Here is a 23,224-nt window from a genome sequence, read left to right on the forward strand (position 1 = left end):
GAAAGTCACTTTGTTACTTCAGGAACATAAAACTTAGTTATGTACAAGTTGGTCTGGCATAAAATTATCACATTTGGTATATTAAAAGTCATTTTATTCAAACAATTATTACAAATTGAATTAACTTTTTAAAATTTTTACTTTTTTTGTAATAAATATTGCTACAAGCTCCTGAACTGTAAGGAACCTTTTTGGTTTTGCCAGTTTATGTGGAGCAGACAAAAAACATTTTTTTAAAAAAATGAAGAAACCATCAACATCAATAACAAAGAAAACTATGTATTATGTATGTCTCCACTAATCCTCCACAGTGTCAAGCAGACATAAAGCACCCATTCCCATATAAAGAACTGTGAAAAAGGGGGGAACCAAGACTCAATGAATATGCACGAAATTTAATCAGACTCATTTTCTGAGCGCATCACTGTCAGTTGCAGCCTCTGCTTTGTTATTTTTGTCATCATCATAGTTATAATTATTATTGTTGTTGTTGTTTATTTCTTTTGGCCAAAAGGCCCTCAAGGCAGCTTACAAAAAATAAACACAAATATAAAAATACATCAATAAAAACAATACAATTTACAAAAAGCAGCAGTTACAACATCCAGTAAAAATACATTAACAAATCACAAAGCAAAAATTCACTCCTCTTTCTTCTTGGTTATCATGGACTTCTAAAACCTGAAGGTTTGCCCAGATTGAAGCAAGCTTCTCTACCCTTTCACGTGTCAGTTTATTTCTGGATTTGGTGTGTTTCCAGAAATAGACCAGTTTCTTTCACATGCTGCAGAAGAGGGAGGAATCTGGAGCAGGCGAGAAGCAAGAGGAGTCAGAGGCTGTGTTGCGCAAAGACCTTGCCACCATGTTGCAGGAGAGATAAGTCTGGCAGAATCCCAGACTGCATCCTTGGACCAAATCCCTGAAGATGTTCTGTCTTCTGCAACATTTGAAAGTACCTTTCCGACATCACGTCCTAGAGTGATGCTTGTTTTGTAATCCAGTCAAATGCAGTAGCACTGCTATCGTCACTTATATTTCCGCCTTTGAATCTTGGATCCAACAGATTTGCAACAGCATGAATTGGATCGCAACAAAATTCTTCCCTTTTTAAAAATAAAATCTTTCACTTTACTTTCTTCTGTAGTTGTAAGTGGAGATACACTGAAATTCTCATAAACAGTTTTTATCTTGGACATTTGGTAAGGAATTTCTGATAAAAGTGCACTGTGATTCAGATGCAGTGATTGCTGAAGAAACTGGCTTAGAATCTTCAAGGAATTCTGCAGCTGAACCCAGAAAACATCCTCATCAAGTACAGTGTTCCCTACACTCCTGGGTACTTTAAGACCCTTGACTATTACTGCTTCTTGATGAGCTTCTTTGTTTTTCAGTAAACACCACTCCACCCCACCGAGTTTTTCTATACAGCTTCAATGTCACTATTTTAATCTTTGCATTTTTCTTCTTCTTGCTTCTTGAAAACTGCAGCTACAATATGAGTTGCTTTTACATGCTGTATAACTTATTTTGCTCTTCTATAGACCCTTTGAAGGATGTCCAGTTTCATAATATCATTAAGAAGCAAGTTTAGCCCATGAGACAGACATCCTATTACAGTAATATGTGGATACTTATCCAGTATGATCTCCCATTCTGCTTTCATATTACTTTTATTGCCAGTCAGCAAAGCAATTACTTTACCACTCCCAATTTTCTGTAGGACAGGACTTCACATATTGTACAACTGATATACTCTGCAGTATGTCTGTTCTCTCCTCTTTCAATGCTTCTGTAAAAACCTGATTGAGGTGGTGTTATCACAACATTTATAATTCCTTCTCCTCTCACATTTGTCCGCCCATCTGTCAGTACTTCGTTGGTTTTTCCTTGCAGATTCCATTACACGTTCGTATTCTGGCTGCAAAAGAGGTTTGCTCAAAGAGTGTCTGCTGGGCAGATGGTATGATGGTCTTAATAATTCAAAAGTTTCCTGCCAGTATTATTTTCAGTTATGGCAATGGGGTTCCAGAAGAATGTATTGCTCTTGCAAGAGCTTGGTCAATTTTTTCCTGATCTTGTCTACAAATGAAGCTATTGAGTATTTATTGGAAGCAGTTGTTTTCAATATTTGTTTACCTGAAGATGCTGCTGACAGGACAACACGTTGTGATGATGCTGATCTTCCAGAAAGAGGTCTTCTTGAACAAGAACATTGGGGAAAGCTACATGTACTTTCATCATTATGATCCTCCTCGCTTAGACCCATGAAGGTTTTTTAATATTTACAGGACACTTGTTACATACAAGAATGTGTTTTGTCATCCTAGTAGCATTTGGAAATGCATATTTCATTTAGCAGTATATTTGCAAATAACTTTTTTTTTCTCAGAAGAACTTGTAGTGTGGAAATGGCTCCATATCCTAGATGTTGGTCTCATCATTTTCCTGAGGGGGGGGGAGAAGAAAAAATAATTTAGTGGTTAGCTTGCAAGTAAACACTAAATTATGGTTGGGGGGGCAATAAAGCATCAGATTAGTAGGAATTAAATTATGATTTACAAAAGGGTTATGAAGATAAACTAATGCAGTTAAAATATGGTTCAGTTTTCTGAAATCAGATAAATTTAAACTCTTACCTTTCAGTTAAGAATACTTTCAGCTCCTTTTCGTTGCTCTGTACTTTCTTCCAGTCCTTTGAAGCCTAGTCAAGGAGACAGGAGGCAGCAGATCGACCCACAAGCAAAAAAGAAACTGACACCTTTTTCCTTCTCTTGTGTCAATGGCAGTGCCCCCTAGAGGCAGAAATGCACCTTGCTCTTGCATTTGAGAGTCTCAGTTTGCAACCTAGGACTTGCTTGTCCTCAATGCGCAGAAATTGAAATAATCCGATACTGTACATAGTTTTTAGAAATCATTTGGAGAAATAAATATATGAACACCTTGTCTTAAACATTTTATTCATTTGCTAAAATAAAACATTACATAATCCATTTTTTCTTCATTTTTTTCAATTTTTCCAATTTTTCAGAAAAAAAACAAAAAAGCTTTGGAAAAAAACCAAAAAAACCCCAATTTTCCCCCTGAATTTTTCCTTTTTTTCTGAGCCTTCATATCTCTAGTTGCTCCACCTGACACCTCTTTTTAAGCTTCCTGATAACTGCAGGGAATGAAAAAAGAGGGAGGCAGCTATAGCACATTTTTAAAAAAGAAAAAGGGGCGGTTCGGTGGTCTTGAACTCAGAGCAAAAGAAGGCAGAATGAATTCTGTACCGTGTTGCTTGGTTCCTCCAGTGACTGTTAATTATTCAGATCCTCCAGGAAACAGGGACATACTTGGGTAGTTGGAACATTCCTATTTTCCCACCAACAGTCACTATCCAAGATGCCCCTGTCCCTGTGCAGCCACTATTATTTATGCTGGAAGAGGCTGCAATTGCCTGCCTGCTCTGGCTTCTAAAGCAGGGAACTGTCGCTATCTGAACAGGGCTGGTGGTAGTCAAGAAGCTGTGCACTAACCCTTGGGAGTACACATGCATGGATTTACATGCCACTGCATTTCATTGGAGTCAAGGTGCCCCCTTGAGCCTTGGGGAGGGGTGAAACAGGAAGAGCTCAAGCACATCTGTCTGCAGCACACAAATATTTCAGATGAGATTTCCAGCCTCTCCCCCAAAGGGAAATCACAAGGACAAAACAGGGCTAGTATCACCACAAAATAGGGACTGGTCTGGATAAATGGGGCATGTGGAGGGAGGTATACAATATAGTTAGTTGGTTGCATGGCATTCTAGACAGCAAGCATGAAAATGGAAATGGACTGCCTTCAAGTCAATTCCGACTTATGGGCGACCCTATGAATGGTGTTTTCATGGTAAGCGGTATTCAGAGGGTGTTTATCTTCCTCTGAGGCTGAGATGCAGTGACTGGCCCAAGGTCACCCAGTGAGCTTCATGGTTACGTGGGAATTCGAACCCTGGTCTCCCAGGTCGTAGTCCAACACCTTAACCACTACACCACACTGGCTCTCACAGAGAGCAAGCATAAGGCCAGAGAAATAAGGACAGTACATCACTTTGGAAGCTGAACAATGTTATCAGATCTATGGACCAGAGGTTTTGTTACGACACTTGCTCTTGGGACCCTGAGTGTGTGAACTTGCCACCCCCATGTCCCATGAAACACACCTCCTTGAGAGGAGGGGGATCTTTTGCTAGGGATAAAATAAGTGCTTTGCCCTGAAGTGTGCCTAAATGGTGCATATATATAACCCAAGAAATGCAGGTCCAAACCAAAATAAAGCAAAGCTTGATTTTATTGAGAGAAAGAAAAGAATAGCATTACAAAATTACTGGGATCATGGCAGCATTAATCATTAATATCCTAACCCATTCATAACTTTAACCTAAAGAGATTAAAGAACCCTATTACCATAAGGAGTGACGGGTAGGAGAGATTACCTATCCTAGGCCCGGAGTGGGCAGCTGAATACAGCTGGAATGATGTCCAAGAGCACGTAACAGTTTCTCTGTGGGATATGAAGTTTATATAGATGAATAGCAGACAGACTACAAAGGTTGTCTACCACGAGGAAATAAAGACAGATGGATCTGCCCATTCCAGTTTCTCCTAGTTCCAGCCTTAGGTTTAGGTTGCCCATTTCTGCATGCATCTGCAATTTTTAAAATTTGTATGCATTTTCATCTGCATTTTTCCTAATGTATGAATGAATTTTCTCCAATATAGTTTTTGCAAGCAATTTCCCCTTATATAGTTTGCTACACTATTTTCATTAATATATGCATTTTTATGTACGCCTTTTGGTTGAAGAACTACATCACAAAATTTTGAGAATGCATTTTTTTACAGGATGGTTTGCTTGCTGGTTCAGGAAATCTGAATTAGGTAGGCTTGCATTAAAAATGCAAATTGAACAAATTTCTCTTCTCCCTGCTAAGAAGCACAAGGGATCACTTCCACCAGAACCTAGCCAGGCTGGTTGCTGGGAGTTGAGTCCAACAATATCTTGGACCAGGGGTGCCCCATCCATGTTCTGAGCTGTGCCTCCTACGGAAACATTTTTCCCACTGTCAAACTGTCCATGCTCTGCCTATATTCAGGCAGGGTTTGGAGCAAGTGAATAACAACTAGAGAGACCAGAAGCTTACCAGATGAACTATGCTACCCTATAAAGTAAGCACATCAGTGAGCTTGGGAAGAAGTTACAGCAGTTTGCTGGTGCTATCCTCGGGGTGGAGACAATTTCACGGAGGAAAAGCCTATCAGTGACTAATAGCCATGATGGCTGTGGTCTGCCATCACAGTCATAAGAACATAAGAACATAAGAAGAGCCTGCTGGATCAGGCCAGTGGCCCATCTAGTCCAGCATCCTGTTCTCACAGTGGCCAACCAGGTGCCTGGGGGAAGCCTGCAAGCAGGACCCAAGTGCAAGAACACTCTCCCCTCCTGAGGCTTCCAGCAACTGGTTTTCAGAAGCATGCTGCCTCTGACTAGGGTGGCAGAGCACAGCCATCACAGCTAGTAGCCATTGATAGCCCTGTCCTCCATGAATTTGTCTAATCTTCTTTTAAAGCCATCCAAGCTGGTGGCCATTACTGCATCTTGTGGGAGCAAATTCCAGAGCAGGATGCTTCAGGTCCCACTTGTGGGCTTCCCATATAGGCATATGGGTGGCCACCATGAGAACAGGACGCTGAATTAGATGTGTCCCTGTTGGCCTGACCCAGCAGCTCTTCTCGTGCATGTTCTTTTGAGTGCCCACCCGGTAAGAGGTGAGGTGGTGATGGTGGCCTGGGTGAGAGGGCTTTTTTGTCCTCTTGGCTGAGGTCCAAGAAAGGCCCTCCTTAGCCTTATTTGGTTATGCTTTCAGCATCAGCAAAACCCTTTTTTATTTCCCAAGTCTTTTAGGAATTTTAGATAGTCTGCTATTTGAAATGTTGTTTCTCTTGTGTGTTTTTATTTATTTATTATTATTGTTGTTGTTGTTGTTGTTGTTGTTGTTATTATTAACTTGCCCTTTACCCTGAGGTCGCAGGGTAGCTTCTCAGTAGCTAACACTCTCCTTCATGCTTATTTGCTCCTAGGGATGTCTGTTATTGTGGGAGAAGTCATTAACAAGGATCTCATTTTCAACCCAGCACTACTACCCAGGAATGAAGGTACCTCTTGCTTGTTGACTGAACATTTTCCAAGCAGGCTCCCTCTTTTAGTCACCTCTGTCCTCCCTTTCAAAGCAACTGTACCCACTCCCCAACAATGTCAATAGGGGAGCCTAGAAATAGAATGTGTCCCCTTTCTAAAACCCCAAATTGACAGTGGCTAGAAATTACCTGTCCTCAGCGCTGCAGCCCAACATGATCATGAAGAGAGGAACTCTTTGAGAATGTGCAGGCTTGACTTTCCCTCATCTAGCACTCAGCGGACATAACTGGCCAAATCTGGGCTTTCCTAAGAAATTAAGCACTGAATGAATTTCATGTTGAAAGTAGCTCCAAATTGCACTAGGTTGCATCTGTCTGCAAAATGTGCGGCCAGATTAGAAGGAGGAGGAAGCCAGCAAGCCACTGTCTTTAGGCTGTCTGCATCTGCCTGTAGAGGTGGAATCTCAAATATGGCCGGATCATGCACATTCCTTTGCCAAAGAGGAAGCTGAGAATTGGCCTCTCAATTGTGGTGTGCCACAGGGTTCTATCCTCTCTCCCATGCTATTTAACATCTATGTAAAGCCGCTGGGAGAGATCATCAGGAGATTTGGGCTGCAGTGTCACCAATATGCGGATGACACTCAGCTCTATCTCTCATTCAAGTCTTCACCGGAGAGGGCTGTGGAGACCATGTCCAAGTGCCTGGAATCCGTGAGTGGATGGATGGGCAGGAACAGGTTGAAGTTGAACCCTGATAAGACCGAGGTACTACTTGTGGGAGACAAGGGAGGGTTAGGAGATGTTGACCTGGTGTTTGATGGGGTGAAGTTGCCCCTACAGGACCAGGTCCGCAGCCTCGGGGTTGTCCTTGATTCCAAGCTGTCCATGGAGGCTCAAATTTCGGCTGTGAGCCGGGCAGCTTGGTATCAATTACACCTTATACGTAGGCTGCAACCCTACCTCCCTGTCCACCAGCTCTCACTCATGGTGCATGCCCTGGTCACCTCTCGTCTAGACTACTGTAATGTGCTCTACGTGGGGTTACCCTTGAAAACGACCCGGAAATTACAACTTGTACAGAATGCAGTGGCGCGCTTAATTACCAACAGCCGCCGCCGGGACCACATTACGCCAGTATTATTTGATCTACACTGGCTACCGGTTGTTTTCCGGGCCCGATTCAAGGTGTTGGTTTTAACCTTTAAAACCCTGTACGGTTTCGGCCCAGTTTACCTGAAAGAGCGCCTCCACCGCCACCAACTGTGCCGCCCAACTAGATCAGCCACACAAGGCCTTCTCTCAATCCCGCCAACCAAAATAGTTAGGTTGGTGGGTACTAGGGAGAGAGCCTTTTCTGTGGTGGCCCCCACTCTCTGGAACTCCCTCCCGTTTGATCTCCGACATGCCCCTTCCCTAGAAGTATTCCGCAAGGCCCTGAAGACGTGGCTATTCCAACAGGCCTTTGAGATCTTTGGGATGGGTTAATCTCCATGATTTTGTCATCTATTATATGCTGTATATGTAAATGTTTTTTATAAATGTACTGATGACTGTCCAGTATTTTATTTATTGAGATTAATGTGACTGCATTTGATACTATTGTATTTTATCCCATTTTAATGTACGTCGCCTAGAGTGGCCATTTGCCAGATAGACGACAAACAAATTAAATATTATTAAATATTATTATTATTATCATAAGAGCCTCGGGGGAGCTTAGAGACCCATCCAGTGTTGGAATATGTGGTTCAACTCCAACTTGTGGGTTGAGGCTGCATGGGGTTAAAAAGGGTAGCCAGAGAGGGGACCTCCTAGTTGCTAGGCTAATACCTGTCCTTTGATCTCCTGCTGACTCTTCCTTCCTGCTAGACTGATATGCACAGGATGTTGATCACAACTCCATCCCTCCTTCCTTTTTCTTCTTTTCTCTTGTGAGGGACAGCAGACATATTCCTTCGTCTTTCCCTCTCCTCCAAGCATGAGGGCAAGCACTGGGCTCAGTGTTTGCATCTCCAACTTAGCTAGTTAGTTATATTTCGGACTTTTTCCTATCAAGTATGTACTTCCAGTTATTTCTTCTTTTAAAGCTTAAAGTCTCTGTCTGACTAATGTGCAGGGAAGGTATAATCTTTAGCAAAGATTCAAGCACACCTAAAGGCTCACTCAGAACTCTCCGTTCCCAGCATCGCAACCCTCCAACATCCAGCACAGCACCGCTGTTCACACAGTGGCCAGCCAGAGTCCTACAAGAAGCTCCCAAGCAGGTCATGAGTAGTTGGTAGCCATCATCACATCTTGCAGGAGAGAATTCCATAGTTTTAGCGATGTCCTGCGTGAAGAAACATTTTCTTTTGTCTCCTCTGAATCTTAAGAACATTAAAACATAAGAAGAGCCTGCTGGATCAGGCCAGTGGCCCATCTAGTCCAGCATCCTGTTCTCACAGTGGCCAACCAGGTGCCTGGGGGAAGCCCGCAAGCAGGACCCGAGTGCAAGAACACTCTCCCCTCCTGAGGCTTCCGGCAACTGGTTTTCAGAAGCATGCTGCCTCTGACTAGGCTGGCAGAGCACAGCCATCATGGCTAGTAGCCATTGATAGCCCTGTCCTCCATGAATTTGTCTTTTAAAGCCATCCAAGCTGGTGGCCGTTACTGTATCTTCCAACATTCCACTTCATTAGACAACACCAGGGTCTGCAAGAGGCCTGCCTACTTTCTCCACACCATGCATGATCTCATCTATCACATCCCCTTACTCACTTTTTCTCTAAACTAAAAATCCCCAAACTCATAACAGAGTTGCTCCAACCCCTTGATCATTTTGTTTGCCCCTTTTCTGAACCTATTCCAGCTGTACAATATCCTCTTTGAGATGATGTGACCAGAACTATACACACTGTTCCAAATATTGTTGCATCATAGATTTGTATAATGGCATTATGATATTGGCAGTTTTATTTTCAATTCCTTTCCTCGTAATCCCTAGCATGGCATTTGTCTTTGTTTACAGCTGCTTGCACACTGGGTCAGCTTTCTTTGCAGCTATCCAAATGGAGCAGGATAATCCATGGTTTCCATATTCGGTTTGTCATCTGATAGTCCTCACTTTGCCTTTAAGTTTGCTCTTTCCCAATTAAAAAAAATGCTTTTTTGCACCCGCACCCGCAGCAGTAAGACCCCTACATTCTTTTCACTTTTTCCAAGCTCCGCCTCTAAAACCTCCCCCTATCAACCAATTGGTCAGCAAAAAAATTACGTATGCTCCTCTCCCCCTTTGCAACGAAGCACAATATGGCTGTAAAGGAGTTCTCACCTCGGAAAGAAAGGCTGCTGGTTGGTTTCACACCTGCCTTGTTTGTATTTGTGATATTATGCTTAAACGAATGTATGCTTTTCTGCCTTTATTGATATTTAAGGAGATACACACGCTGGCAATTGCACTTATTTATCCAAAAAAGCAAGAAACGTGTCACCCCCCCTTCTCCCTTTCCTTCCCAGGGAGAATGAAACTGACAAAACTTTCCGGAGGCAGGCTGAAACCGACCATCCCCCCTTTCTCGCTTGCTGTGCATTGCAGATCTCACCCAGAGCGACCGCCCAGTTTGCAGACTGGCAAAAAATAAAATGCATTTGCACAGTAGTTGCAGACACACACCCCAACACCCCACCATTGCGATGATTGGTTCAATTTTCCCGGGCTTATTATCGCACATGCGCAAAAGTGCAGATACGTGATTGGCTGGAATGAGGAGAAGGGGCAAGGGGAAACGCCCAAGAACCGCCCATCAGCTGTAAAGTCCGCGGTATTGCATCCTAACTCCTGAAGGCACAGAGGATGATTCCCGATTTTAAACAGCAAATCGCATTTTTGCCGGTATTGCAAGGAGCGGATTTAACCCGTGAAAATGCGTAACAGCGCGAGACGTCATTTGGACAACCAAACAATAATGAACACACATTTTGCAGTCGTCTGGATGAGCCCTTTATGGAGCTGTCCACTACAAGCATGTCAGCACAAGTGCTGTCTCAGAAACACATACAATTTTAAGACTTTAAAGAGCCCAGTTCCTCATCTCTTGGCAGCTCAAGATGTTTAAAGGAAATTCCCTTTCAGGTTAGATGGTAACTAAGAAGATAAAAGTCAGAATGGGACAGACTTGTAGCATTTCCCCCCCGAGGTAGAATCTTCCTTTTGTAATAGAGAGGTGAGAGAATGGCTCAACCACCTTGCCTGGAATCTCTTTTTGTGTGGAATTGGGATGGAAAGATCTGGCCATTTCAGTTCTCTCAGTTTCTCCCTTTTACAATCTTACATTCAGTTCTCCACATTTCTGCAGAACGTTGCAGATTTTTCTTTTAAGAAAACATTCAGGAAATTTCTCCAGCATTTTACTGTGAATTTCTCCTAATAAACACATTGTAGTAGCTAGTTTTGACTAATTGGGGGGAAGAGGCTGTAAAGCACATGGCCTTGAAATTGTTTGAGTAAGACCTAAGAGTGACAAGCACAACCCACCAGGGAGGTATCCTAAATAAATGCCCCCCTCTCCAGTACTGGGTTCTTCTGGGGAACCTACTTTGCTTGCAAAACTTGCAAATCCATAGAATCACAAAGTCTGAAGGTATCTCAAAGGTCATCTAGTCCAGCCCCCTCTGCTTATGCAGGGACATTCATTATAAAGAATCAGAAAATAAGTCAAGTTGCATATATATATTCTTACCAGACCTAAAACTTCCCTGGTTGCTTGTTCACTGGCCACAGGAGACTAGGTGAGTGGCTGTTCACCAGCCTATTTGAAGACCAGAAAATGGTTGACTATGGAATTCATTGCCACATGGTGCTGTGACGGTCCCTAGCAGGAATGACTTTAAGAAAAGGCTAAGGTGGACCCCTGGAGGGGAAATCTCTCTGCAGTTATATTACCCATGGTACTGTGAATATCAGAAGCAGCGGAAAAGCTAGAAGAGATGGAAAATGGCATTGATTGTGTCCAGGATGGCCCCACCCAGCAAGGATGGCAGATCTAGGTCAGCCCCAGGGGTGTTCTTTATGACGACTGTGCAAAACAAAGTAAAGAAATCCACTTTGCATTTAATAAACTCCTCTTGCCTTGAGTATTTGCTTTTGCTAGAGCCAGATTGGTGTGTGTGTGTATGGGGGGGGGAGGATCTTTGAGCGAGCGTGTGCTCATAGAACCAACCCCCTCTAGTTCCAGCCACCTGCCTGCCTGATGGAAGCAAATCCATCTTGGCAGCCTTCGCTCAGATCTGCTTAGTGATTTCCTTGCCTTCCTTTGTTTTTATCCTTTAAGCTGGAGTGATGCAATAGGAGTGACCCTGATAATTGCAGGGGCTTCTTACAACTAAACCCCAGCAGATGTCCTTCTGGTCTGGCTACACAACCCGCCGGGAGCTCCTCACCCCCTTCTTCTCTGTGTCGCCCTGTCCAGGAGCAACGCCCAGCACATTCTGTCTATTGCTTACGGTACAGAGTCAGTGGTGAGGCTGTTGGCAATTGCCTTCCATTCCAGTTGCCCTTCCCAGAAGCCATTTCTTGCTGGGGCCACCCTGGAAGTTGCTGCCTCCACGGAGTCAGAGTTAGCACCAACGCATGTAACAAGCAATCTGAACAGTGGGGCTGATAGACAGAGAGGCAATCTATTCTTCCCTCAGCTGATGCCTTCTTTAAAGCAACAACTTGTTTGTTTTTTCTCAGGCTTTACTTCCTCTCTTTCTCTTCCTTTCTAGTCAGTTAGACTATCCCTGCCACAGCTGGTCTGTCTGTGAGTGCGAGCCTCGCGGCTCTGCAATGGCCACATGCATGCCTATATTCAGAATGGCTTCCATTTCCCAGGAGTAATAAACCTTACGCTTCTTCATTCTTTCAACCACCAGTCTTACCAGACATTTATTTCTGCACTCTGCTGCAACATATGCCAACTCCAATAGGGAGAAGGAGGGTGGCAGGGGTCATCTTTTACAGGTGGGACAGGGGTGCCGCTAGATACTTAAAAGGGCATAGGCCCACCAGACAAATTTGCATATGCTAATACATATGTATAAATGCAAATTTAGTTCTCTAAGCAAATTCACAGTCTGATGATGGGAGTTTATAGCAACAACAACAACAATAATGATTTATATCCCACCCTTCCTCCCAGTAGGAGCCCAGGGCAGCATCTACTACCCTGAGTTGTAGTTCTGGGGCACCCAGTTTGGGAAGGCTGCTCTAGATTAAGCTAAATCTCAGGGTGGGGCTGGGGAGGAGGGGGATGCAACGGCCCCATTAACATGTGTAGGACTTGGCCAGGAAAGCAATGCATTGCTGTAGGAACAAGGAGGCAGGTTTTGTGGTAGTATGAGATGGAGGTGGGAGCTGGAAAGACACAGAGAGGCCTGCTGTGGGTGCTGAACCTCAAGCTATGGCTTCGGGAACTTCCCTTGAACCGTAATGGAGAATCAAGATCTGTGAGGGTGTCAATGCTGAGAAGCCCTCCATCTTATGCTCAGGTTGTATATATGTGTAAATAACCCATATATCATAAAGATGCTATAGGCTCTGCTGACCTTCATTCCAAGGAAGCTAAACCCTGGGTCAGTGCAGGAACTCCTGCAAGTCTTGCATTGCTTGGAGTTTGGGGTGTGCGCAACAGGACTGCCATAATTCCATAGTAGTCTAGAACACCCTTCCTTCTGTGAGCCTGAAGGCACCAAACCTGTTTTAAGTGCCTCCTGAAAACATATCGTTTTGCTCTGACCTTCCCTGACCCTCAAGGTTATTTTTTTTTAACCTCACCATCTTTGGGTCTCTGCATTTTACTGTTTATATTTTTATGATGCATTTAATGATTTTATGTTCTTGTATTGAATTATCATATTGTTTTTTGCTATGTTCGTATTTGTATTGTACACTGTTTAGGTATCTTTAATGTTAATTTTAAAAAACAAACAAATACTTTTCCAAAAATGCCTGTTTCTGCTGGGCCTGGAAGCCTTTATATTGGAAGCCTTTGCACTCTTCCCTGGCGTGTGTGTGTTTGTGAGACTGGTGGTAGTATGGGGAAGGCATTCTGCACATGATCAGAGGTACACTTCTTTAACAATGATTGTCTTACATGGTTCAGAGTTTATACAGAAAGCAAGACGTGAGGACTACAGCTCAAACTGAGGGTCCGCCTGCTTTGAAATATGGGTGCAAATTATCCTGGGCAAGTAGGCACTTGCATCCACCATGTAGGCCTGAGCAGCACCCCCTGGAAGTCACCCCTTTTGCTTTCCTACCTGCAACTCCACCCCATATCCAGTGTAGACGGTCACATTGTACGTGCATTCCAGGAAGTGGTTCTGAGGCAGGGGCGGGTAATCTGTCGACTCGATGTATCCCTCTGGCTCGTAGAAATTCACACCGCAGAGAACTGGAGGGAAACTCCACGTTAATTATAAACTGGTCTCCCTAATCAAATCTGTACCAAAATGTCCACTAATGTCTAGGCTACAACCACTTCCCCTCTAAGGGAATTCATTCATTGGGCAAAGTCAGGGGCAATTCTCTCAGTACTGATCACCAGGGAAAAGCTGCTTCCTTGGGAACATCTGGAGCTGGTGTGGCACATTTTCCATGTGCCATTGTAGATCTCTATCTTGAATCCCTTTTTCGTCTTCAGGGGGAACTTGTGGCCCTCCACGTATTGCTGGGCTATAATTTCCATCATTCCAAACTATTGGCCATGCTAGCTGGTCCATGAGATTATATTGTTTTGGGACTGGGGATTGGCCTGAATGATCTCTCAGAGTCCCTTCCAACTCTGTGGTTCTTGATACTGCAAGGGAGGTTCAGTGAGCCTGAAACTTGCCAGGCAGGCTTTGCCCAGACACATTCTATTGTCAAGTAAATGCTGGTGATATGGGAACTCCTTGTTAGACCAAGGCTGGGGACCCTGCGACCTTCCAGATGTCATGAGACCACTCTTCCCATCAGGCCCAGCCAGCATGGCCAATGGTCAGGGATGATGGGAGCTGGAGTCCAGCAACAGTTGGATGGCCACCACAGGTCCTCCACCCCTGAGCCCCCTAGACCATCTTTCTTTCAATGTGGAGGAAATAGCAAGAGATGACTCCTAGAAGGGGGGATTTTTTTCTTTCCCCCAACTTGCCCCTCCCACAAACAGTGAACAAGCTGTAGAGTTTAGACGGACTGAAAGGCCATTCTGTTCATATTTCATAAACTTGTGGCCCTAGTTTAACCCAATGAAATGTATCCCGCCTCTTTATTCTAGGCATGGGTGCAGTTGTCCGCACTAGGGGTGGGGAAGCTGTCCCCTCCAGATCTTGTTGAACTACAACTCCCATCTTCCCTGATCATTGGCCATTGCTGGCTGGAACTGATGGGAGTTGAAACCTGTGAAGGACTTTTGTTTTGTTTTTTGGATGTAAAACCTGGGTTGTAAAATGGCTGCTTTTGCTTTAGATGTATATGAAAGCCAAAGGTTCACATTGGGATGTTTTGCTCAGGAAGTTGGCACAGGAGGGTCAAAAGTTCACCCTGGCAAATAAAGGAAAACAGAAACGTCACCAGGAGTCTACTCTTCTTCTGATCGGTTTAGAGGGCGGGTGGGGAGTGCACACTGTATATGTCAAGCTAGAAAACACGATACAGTTGTGGAGCCATATACTGGAAGCTGAACTGCTGCAAGAGAGCGAAGGGGCTGAAACCCTTGAACAGAGCTGGAACCCTGGAAAGTTTTAAGAGATCACAGCTGGGCATTGCAGAGGAAAGGAGTCTGGAAGAGACCACAAGGGACCCAGAAGCTGAACAGAGTGATGCAAACTGATAAGGGTTTGCTTGGTTAGGGAAGCAGTCTAGAATAAGGTATGGCTGAATGTGTTTATCTCTGAGTTTTTAAAATTTGCTTTTATACTTTTACTCAAATTAGGTTCCCTCCACTCACCAAAATATTTTTTTCCCAAAAACTGCTTGTTGCCTTACTAAATATTTAAGTGAAAGCATAAGTACCACACTACTCTACCCAGTATTGGGAGTAGGTTGGGCCAGTTAAAGTCCAAAAGGTTGAAGGGATGTTTGGTGGAGGAGACCAAGGGGAGGGGGCAGAGATCCACTTGGAGGCCATGGTAAGGAGAAGGAGGGGATGGTTTGGCTCGTCCCTTTCCTCTCGTGGCGCAGGCTACAGCCTAAGCCATCACAGAAACCAACAACTTAAGAAGGGCCACAGATACCCCATTCCTGGCTTGCACAGATTGTCAGTGGCTCCCAAGAGTTGCAGGCAGAGTGTCTTTCCGCAGCTGTATTCTTACCTATACCCTCCTGTCTTCCCCTCATACTGTCCCAAAGACAAAGGATGGAAACAGAGAGCCATGAAGTCAATGCACTGACTGTTTGGTAAGTCATCTCATATATACCACACATGTAAAGCACTTCAAAAGCACTTCTACTGCAAAGAATCCTGGGAACAGTAGTTTACCCCTCATAGAGATATAATGCCCGGCACCCTTAACAAACGATACTTCCTGGGAGAATTGGGGGATTCTTGGGGGAGAGGAATATGCTTTCAATGTGCTGTAAATGTGTGGTGCATATACAGCCGATATCCTGTTGCCCTGCAGATTTGTGATAAAGCAGTAATCTGTGACTACCCCAAGTCTTAGGCGGTGTATGCACCATACACTTAAAGCACACACCCCCCCAACAAATCCTGGGAACTGTAATTTGTTAAGGGTGCTGGGAACTGAAACTGTGTGAGGGGTAAACTACAGTTCCCAGGAGTCTTCAGGCGTGTGCTTTAAATGTGTGGTGTGTATACAGCCTTAGAGAAGGGACAGCCAACACGGAGCCCTCCAGAGGTTGTTGGATTCCAACTGCCATCATCCCCAACCATTGGCCATGCTAGCTGGGGCAGATGGGAGTTGAAGTTCAACATCTGAAGGACACCACGTTGGCTATCCTTACCATAGAACAAGGGAAGGCAGCGGAGTTTGGCCATGAGGGGACTAAGGCAGAACCCTTCAATGACTCTTGCCAGCACCACTTTCTCTTGTTGATTTCTTATGTGCAAGCCAACAATGACATCAATGCATTTTTGCAGATGGGAAACACCTTACTTGGAGTTTGTTCAGTGGTAATCACAGTTGTTGTGATGATGGTGGATGTGGTTGTGTCTCGGCTGCTCTTTGCCTCTTCCTCTGTGCTCTTGGACTTGCTGTTGGCCACAGGCTGGACTTCCTCCTCTTGGAAGTCTGCCTCAAGCACTTCTGTTGCTTCTGGGCTTGGAGAGGAAGCCTGTGGGACCATTGGCTCTGCTGTGAATGGTGAGATCTGGAAGAGGGAGTGATTGGTCACCACATGGCTTCCTTTCCTGTTGCCCCACAAGGTCTGCTCTGGCACTGTAGGTTTCTCTTCAGGAGCCACAACAGCCATGTTGTTGCCGTCCTCCAAGGTGTGCATGTTGTCCATGGAGACAAAAGCCCTTGAGCTTGGCAGGCTGGCCTGGGTGGTTGCTGTGCTAGTTTTGAGTCTCTGATGGTTCTTGGCTGTGTTTCCTTGTTTGAAAGAGGCCGGCTTCTTTTTGAAAGGTGGAGTTTGTCTTGTGTTGATGTCAGGGGGAGCAGTCAGTTCTGGGAGACCACCGTTTTTCCCGGAGCTCATCTTATTCATGGGGAAATCAAAGACGTTTTCTGTTGACTGAATAAGGCTCTCAGTGGTGGTGTACCTTGACTCCAAGTTCTGTCTGAGAAGGGTGTTTTTTGTGAGTTCACTGGAGTGGCCTGGGTATGGTTTTGAAGAGTCTATGTCTGTAACAGAAAAGTGGAAGTAAGAGGCATAAAATTCTTGAGTGCATCAGGGGTACTTGCATCCCAAGATGGCGGTGGACTTAAGAATGGCTTGCCTATCTCTTGGCCAGAGTCTTTCCTTCCAAGATTGCTTTCTTCCAGATCTCTCTTTATCTCTAGCATTTCAACCTCTAATGCAGCCTTTGCTAACCTGGTGCCCTCCAGAAGTCTTGGACTACAACTTCCATCAGCTCCAACAGCATACTGTTGTGCTGGCTGGGGTGGTAGAGCTGTAGGCCAAAAACTGGAGGGTGAAGGCTGCTCTAATGCCTCCAAGGCAGGGGTCGCCAACCTTTTTGGATCAAAGTTTGAGAGAGTGCTGGGCCCACCAGTCAGAAAATGGCTGCCATGGGTACATGGCATAACATAGCATGGCTGCCACAGCGGTGTGGCTAACACACAATTAGAGAATACTCACGGTGAAAGTTTTCCCATAATTGTATTTCCATACCAGAACAGGCTTGACCTATAAAATTTCTACCCTGCCATACAGCTGTTAAAGGCATAACAACCCTGTTTTTCCCCAATGCCGTCATTAAACCAAAACAGAGGCTGCCATCCTGTGCCCACTTACCTGGACGTAAGCCCCATTAAACACAAAGATACTTACTTCTGAGTAGACATATACCATTGACCTGTAAACTGACTATACAGTGCATTGTTAATGAGTTTCTGGTGTTTAGCTCTTGCAAAGCAGAAGACATGTTTAAACTTCTTTGTAAAGTTTTCACATTTGCCTTTTGGAGGGAGGGGGATTCTTTGACATTTACCCACACTTAGCGTGCAGTAGTATTTGCAGAAAATAATTGAAAGGCTCTGCTTGATCTCGGGTGAAACCAGCACAGGAAAGATGGATTCTGTTTGCTAGGAACATGGAAGGGCAAACTATGGAGATTCCAAGAACTAGGAAAAAGACAGAAGCAGGAAAAGTGCACTAAAATGAAGGTCAAACAGCAGCTTTTTAGGGCCCTAGGGATTCATGTTCCCTGGTGTCCAAACCGCTATCGTATCCATCACAGCTCTGACTTCCCTGCATTGAGCAGGAGGTTGGACTTGATGGCCTTATAGGTCCTTCCAACTCTACTATTCTATGGTTCTATGACTTTACTCATTGGCTAATAACACTGACGTGCAGGAGCAGCCACACTGGCTTGTTTTACATAAATTGCTTCGAAACAGCTTAGAAGGGTACCTGCACATTTTTGAATTGCACTGGCTGCCCATTGGTTACCAGGCCAAGTTCAAGGTTCTGGTTGTGATGTACAAAGTGTTGGAATAGGCTAATATTGCATGGTTACTTTAAGGGATGTTTGGGAATATCCCATGTACCTGTTTACCATGATGTAACTTCCTAATGGGTGGGGTTTAGTTACCTGGCTTCCTTCTCCTTTGTCCTGGGGATTTTTGAGTAATCTCCATTCTTGCTGATTTTCTACCTTTGAGAGAGGCCTCATGGCAAGATGCTCTCTCTCTGAGAGCATCCATTACCAAACACCAAGATGGACTGAGACTCCTATATTTTCTTTCTTCTAAGCTAGAGCCTATGTTCTTCTAAACATATGAAAGGTCGTGAATAAACATTCTTTTTCTTTTACCTAAAGGATTGTGTCTGTTATCATTTATATAGAGAAAGGTGGGCTGGTTTATATTCTCATTCCGCTGCTTGTATTTTTACAACTCTGCTAAGAAATAGGACCAACCAAATTAGTTCCTATTTCTGTGTGTGTATTTTTTATAATACCGAACAGGTTATGTTGCCCAGAAATGGTTGAGAATTAAACCAGATTTTTCGGGTTTTATTTTAAACATTTTTTGCGTGTTTCATTTCCCCCTTTGCTCTGTATCAGGCACCAACTTTAAAAGAGACCTTTTTTTTGCTGCTGTTACTTCCTTGAGTTGTTTAGCATAACAAAAAGCTCTTCTCAGACCAGGAAGAATATCTCAAAAAGGATATTATAGAGTTGGAAAAGGTTCAGAAGAGGGCAACCAGAATGATCAAGGGGATGGAGCGACTCCCTTACGAGGAAAGGTTGCAGCATTTGGGGCTTTTTAGTTTAGAGAAAAGGCGGGTCAGAGGAGACATGATAGAAGTGTATAAAATTATGCATGGCATTGAGAAAGTGGATAGAGAAAAGTTCTTCTCCCTCTCTCATAATAGTAGAACTCGTGGACATTCAAAGAAGCTGAATGTTGGAAGATTCAGGACAGACAAAAGGAAGTACTTCTTTACTCAGCGCATAGTTAAACTATGGAATTTGCTCCCACAAGATGCAGTAATGGCCACCAGCTTGGACGGCTTTAAAAGAAGATTAGACAAATTCATGGAGGACAGGGCTATCAATGGCTACTAGCCATGATGGCTGTGCTCTGCCACCCTAGTCAGAGGCAGCATGCTTCTGAAAACCAGTTGCCGGAAGCCTCAGGAGGGGAGAGTGTTCTTGCACTCGGGTCCTGCTTGCGGGCTTCCCCCAGGCACCTGGTTGGCCACTGTGAGAACAGGATGCTGGACTAGATGGGCCACTGGCCTGATCCAGCAGGCTCTTCTTATGTTCTTATGTTCTTAAGAATGTATCAGCAAAGCAGAGGATTTTCAAGGAGAATGCTTGAACTATCCGCTGTTAATTTTGACCAGTGGAAGAGTAGAATCTTGATTAATTTAGCAGCAGAGAAAGTTATTTGCTGTATCGAAAAACCTAAACCAGGAGAGGAAAATCCTGAACAAATAAGCATTTGGGAAGACAAAGATTCTCTTGCAAAAGCTATAATATATGATTCTCTGAAGGATCAACAGCTTGTTTATTTAAGTGACTGTAAAAGTACCAAAGAGATGCTAGATAAACTTCAAACAGCTATTGGATTTCAAAGCTTTAGATGCCAAACCATGTTGATTAAAGAGATAGTGAATTTAAAAGTGCACACAAAGGAAAATTGTGAAAAACATATCACTTCCTTGTTGCTTATTTTTAACAAATTGAAATTGGCTGGGCTTGATTTTAACCATCAACAGAAGCTTGGTTTCCTTTTGGGATCCCTTGGAAAGAGATTTGATCCTTTCATTTCTCTTCTAAACCATGATCCTGAGATTCTTTTTGAACAAGCTCTTGCAAAACTCAGAGAAGAATGTGTGATCCAAAGAGACTTAAATGATAATGGATCAAATTACCTGGCTAGCAGGGATAAAGGGAAGGGAAAAGCCCCTCCCAAGAGCCAATCACAATGCTGTTTTTCATGTGCGAGGCGTGGTCACCTGGCCAGGAACTGTGACTCACCCAAAAATTCAACAGCCAATGGCAGCTCTCCCAATTTTAAACAAAGAGAACAAAGGCAGCATGCTTCATCTAAGGATAACCAGGAACCTCAGAGAGAGGGATCCAAAGGAAGAAATTTCCTTTTAACGCACAAACGTCTTGTGGCAAATAATTACAAACAAAAATCAAAATATTGGATTTTAGACAGTGGATGTACAAACCAAAGTTGTTATAATGAAGATTTATTTGATGAAATAAACAGTGATACTGAAGGAAGAATCCAGACTGCCAATGGTCAATATATGAACACTAATGGATCTGGATCCATTGCTCTTAGGTGCAAGGTATCCAATCAAACCATAGTAAATGTTTTATATGTCCCAGACTTAAATTGCAAGACGCTGAGCATCTCAGCTTTAGACAAGAAAGGATTTGCAATACATTTCCAGGATGGAAAGTGTACAGTGACCAAAGATGATGAATTGCTTGCACTAGCTTATGAAAATGATGGTGTTTATGAACTGAGTCTTACAGCTGAACAAGCAAACACAGCCATGGTGGACAAGGAAGAGACCAGCCTAGAACTTTGGTACAGAAGACTGGGACACCCAGAGCTTGGAAGATTACTTTTAAAAAGTAATAAATTACAGTTACAGTTACATGGCCGAAAAAGTAGTAATTACTGTTACAATTACAATCGCTCTGAAAGTAACTGATTACTTTACTTTTCCTCCAAAGTAATCGCTACAATTACATTTCAGTTACTTAAAAAAACACCTACAAGGTGCTGGCCTTGGCTGCTGCACATCTAAGTAGCCTAAAACAACATTAAAAATAAACAAACACATACAGAGGTAGTAGAATAATTATTCTTATCCATAAGATAGCAATGGTGGTCGCTGGTAAGGGTGGTGGGGAGGGAGGCTGAGGCCACTACTCAGATCTTTTCCCGTCAAACAAAGTGCACCCCCCCACTCAGCCATCCAGCATAATCTCTCTCACTTAACCACCCCCAGACCCTGCCCTGCCACCAACTAGGGGACACTCACCCAAGCAAACATTTTCCCCTGAGATGCAAAACAGTTAAAATACTGCAAATGCAGCACAGTAGGCAGAGAAGGTGGTGGAGGCCACTTTGTGTGCCAAGTGCAAACACAGTATTCACACACACACATTATCTTTCACCTCCACAGTTCTTTACTGTGCTGCTGCCTCCTTCTCCTTTATCCATGTTCTTGACCTCCGGATCCTTTCCCCCTCCACTCCATTCTTCACCACCACTATCTGTTTTTTAAAATAATTGTTTTCTCCACTCCACCCCGTCTCACTCTCCGCCTCCTCCCTCGTCGCCTCCTACCCATCCACAGAGCATGAGGAAAGTGCAACACTGCACAGAAGTCCAGTTTGAGGCACATGATTTTCATCCACAGATCAGAGGAGCAGAAGACTTCCCCTGCTTCCCCCCCAAGTAATGCCCAAAAGTAATTCTGGAAACGTTACAATTACTCCACAAAAGTAGTAAAATTACTCCTAGTTCTACTACAATCAAAATGTAAAGGAATTACCCACTCGTTACTCAAAAAAGTAATGAATTTCAAGTAATTCGTTACTTGTAACTAGTTACTTCCAAGCTCTGGGGACACCGTGATGCAAAGGCGATCCTACAGCTGCAAAAGCAGAATCTTGTCACAGGTATCAAGGTAAACCAACAGAACCATGATAAAGGAAGCAGGTGCGTAAATTGCATTGAGGAAAAAGGGTGTTAGGCCCTCATTTCCACCAAGGACTGAAAAGAGAAGCACCAAGGTGCTAGATCTCATACACAGTGACCTCTGTGGACCATTTAATGTACCCTCACTTGGGCAGAATAGATATGTTCTAATTTTTGTGGATGATTTTTGAAGGTACTGTGCTCTACAAAGTGACAACGGTGGCGAGTTTATATCGCACCAAACACAAAGTTTCCTGGAGGAACAAGGCATTTTGCACAGGAGGACTGTCAGTCATACTCCAGAGCAGAATGGGATTTCTGAAAGGAGACTTAGTTCTCTTCTGGAAATGACAAAATGCATGCTTGCTGACGCTGATCTACCCAAAAGGCTGTGGGGTGACACGATCGTGGCTGCAACGTATATCCAGAACAGATTGCCAACCAAGGGCACCACACACACATCTTTCCAGTTGTGGCATGGCAGGATTCCAAACCTGGCACATATCAGAGTGTTTGGAAGCATTGCCTTTGCCTACATAGCAAAACAAAAGAGGCAGAAGCTAGATGCTAGAACAGAACAGACTATTTTGATAGGATATGCTCCTGGTAGCAAAGGCTACAGAGTTATGAACCTAAAGACAGGTGAGGTCAGCACAAGACATGTTGTCTACTTCGATGAGCAAAGCAGAGCTGACAAAAGAGGGACTGTGCTAGATTTCTCAGAAGAGCAAGGACACCACGTCCAATCTCTCATAGATATGCCAGTACCCACATACGAAATACCAGTGACATCACAGATATCTGCACAACCTGACCCAAGCCTTAAACAAGAGGAAGAGGCAGAGATTGCAGAAAGTGATGTTGAGGCTGAGAGAGGCACAGACGCAGATGAGAATGACGAGATGACTGAACTGGAAGATGCTGCATCTGTGTGTGTATTTTTTATAATACCAAACACAAAGCCCAATACAGCCTGGGAACAGGATACCTGAAAGACCGTCTTATCCCTTATATACCCTGGGCTCCTGCTAGGAGGAAGGGCAGGATATAAATCAAATAATAAATAAATAAATAAATAAATAAATAAATAAATACCCAGCTGACCACTGCACTCTGCAGGTGAGGGCCTCCTGCAGATACCATCTTATCAGGAGGTCTGTTCTGCACAACAAAGGAAGCGGACCTTTACAGTGGTGGCACCGACCCTTTGGAATTCCCTCTCTTTAAGTACTAGATAGGCCCCATCTCTGTTATCTTTCCGG

At 43.9% G+C, this 23,224-nt stretch overlaps 1 protein-coding gene across 3 annotated transcripts in view; it reads right to left on the reverse strand.

Annotated features, from left to right (window-relative positions):
* The window catches only part of SEZ6L (seizure related 6 homolog like), an 84,017-nt gene that overhangs the window by 58,882 nt on the left and 1,911 nt on the right, over positions 1–23,224 (reverse strand). For 2 of the 3 annotated variants that reach the window (XM_061602986.1, XM_061602984.1), the window contains exons 1-3: positions 18,196–18,262; positions 16,275–16,964; positions 13,440–13,573 (exon numbers count right to left, since the gene is read on the reverse strand). In XM_061602986.1, coding sequence (XP_061458970.1) covers positions 13,440–13,573; positions 16,275–16,827 — 687 coding nt within the window. In that variant the 5' untranslated portion in view covers positions 16,828–16,964; positions 18,196–18,262. Of the gene's footprint in view, positions 1–13,439; positions 13,574–16,274; positions 16,965–18,195; positions 18,263–23,224 lie in introns of those variants that run through there. The other variant, XM_061602985.1, reaches the window with a different exon arrangement.

Source organism: Rhineura floridana, chromosome 19 (genome assembly GCF_030035675.1).
Source record: "Rhineura floridana isolate rRhiFlo1 chromosome 19, rRhiFlo1.hap2, whole genome shotgun sequence".
Lineage (NCBI taxonomy): Eukaryota > Metazoa > Chordata > Lepidosauria > Squamata > Rhineuridae > Rhineura > Rhineura floridana.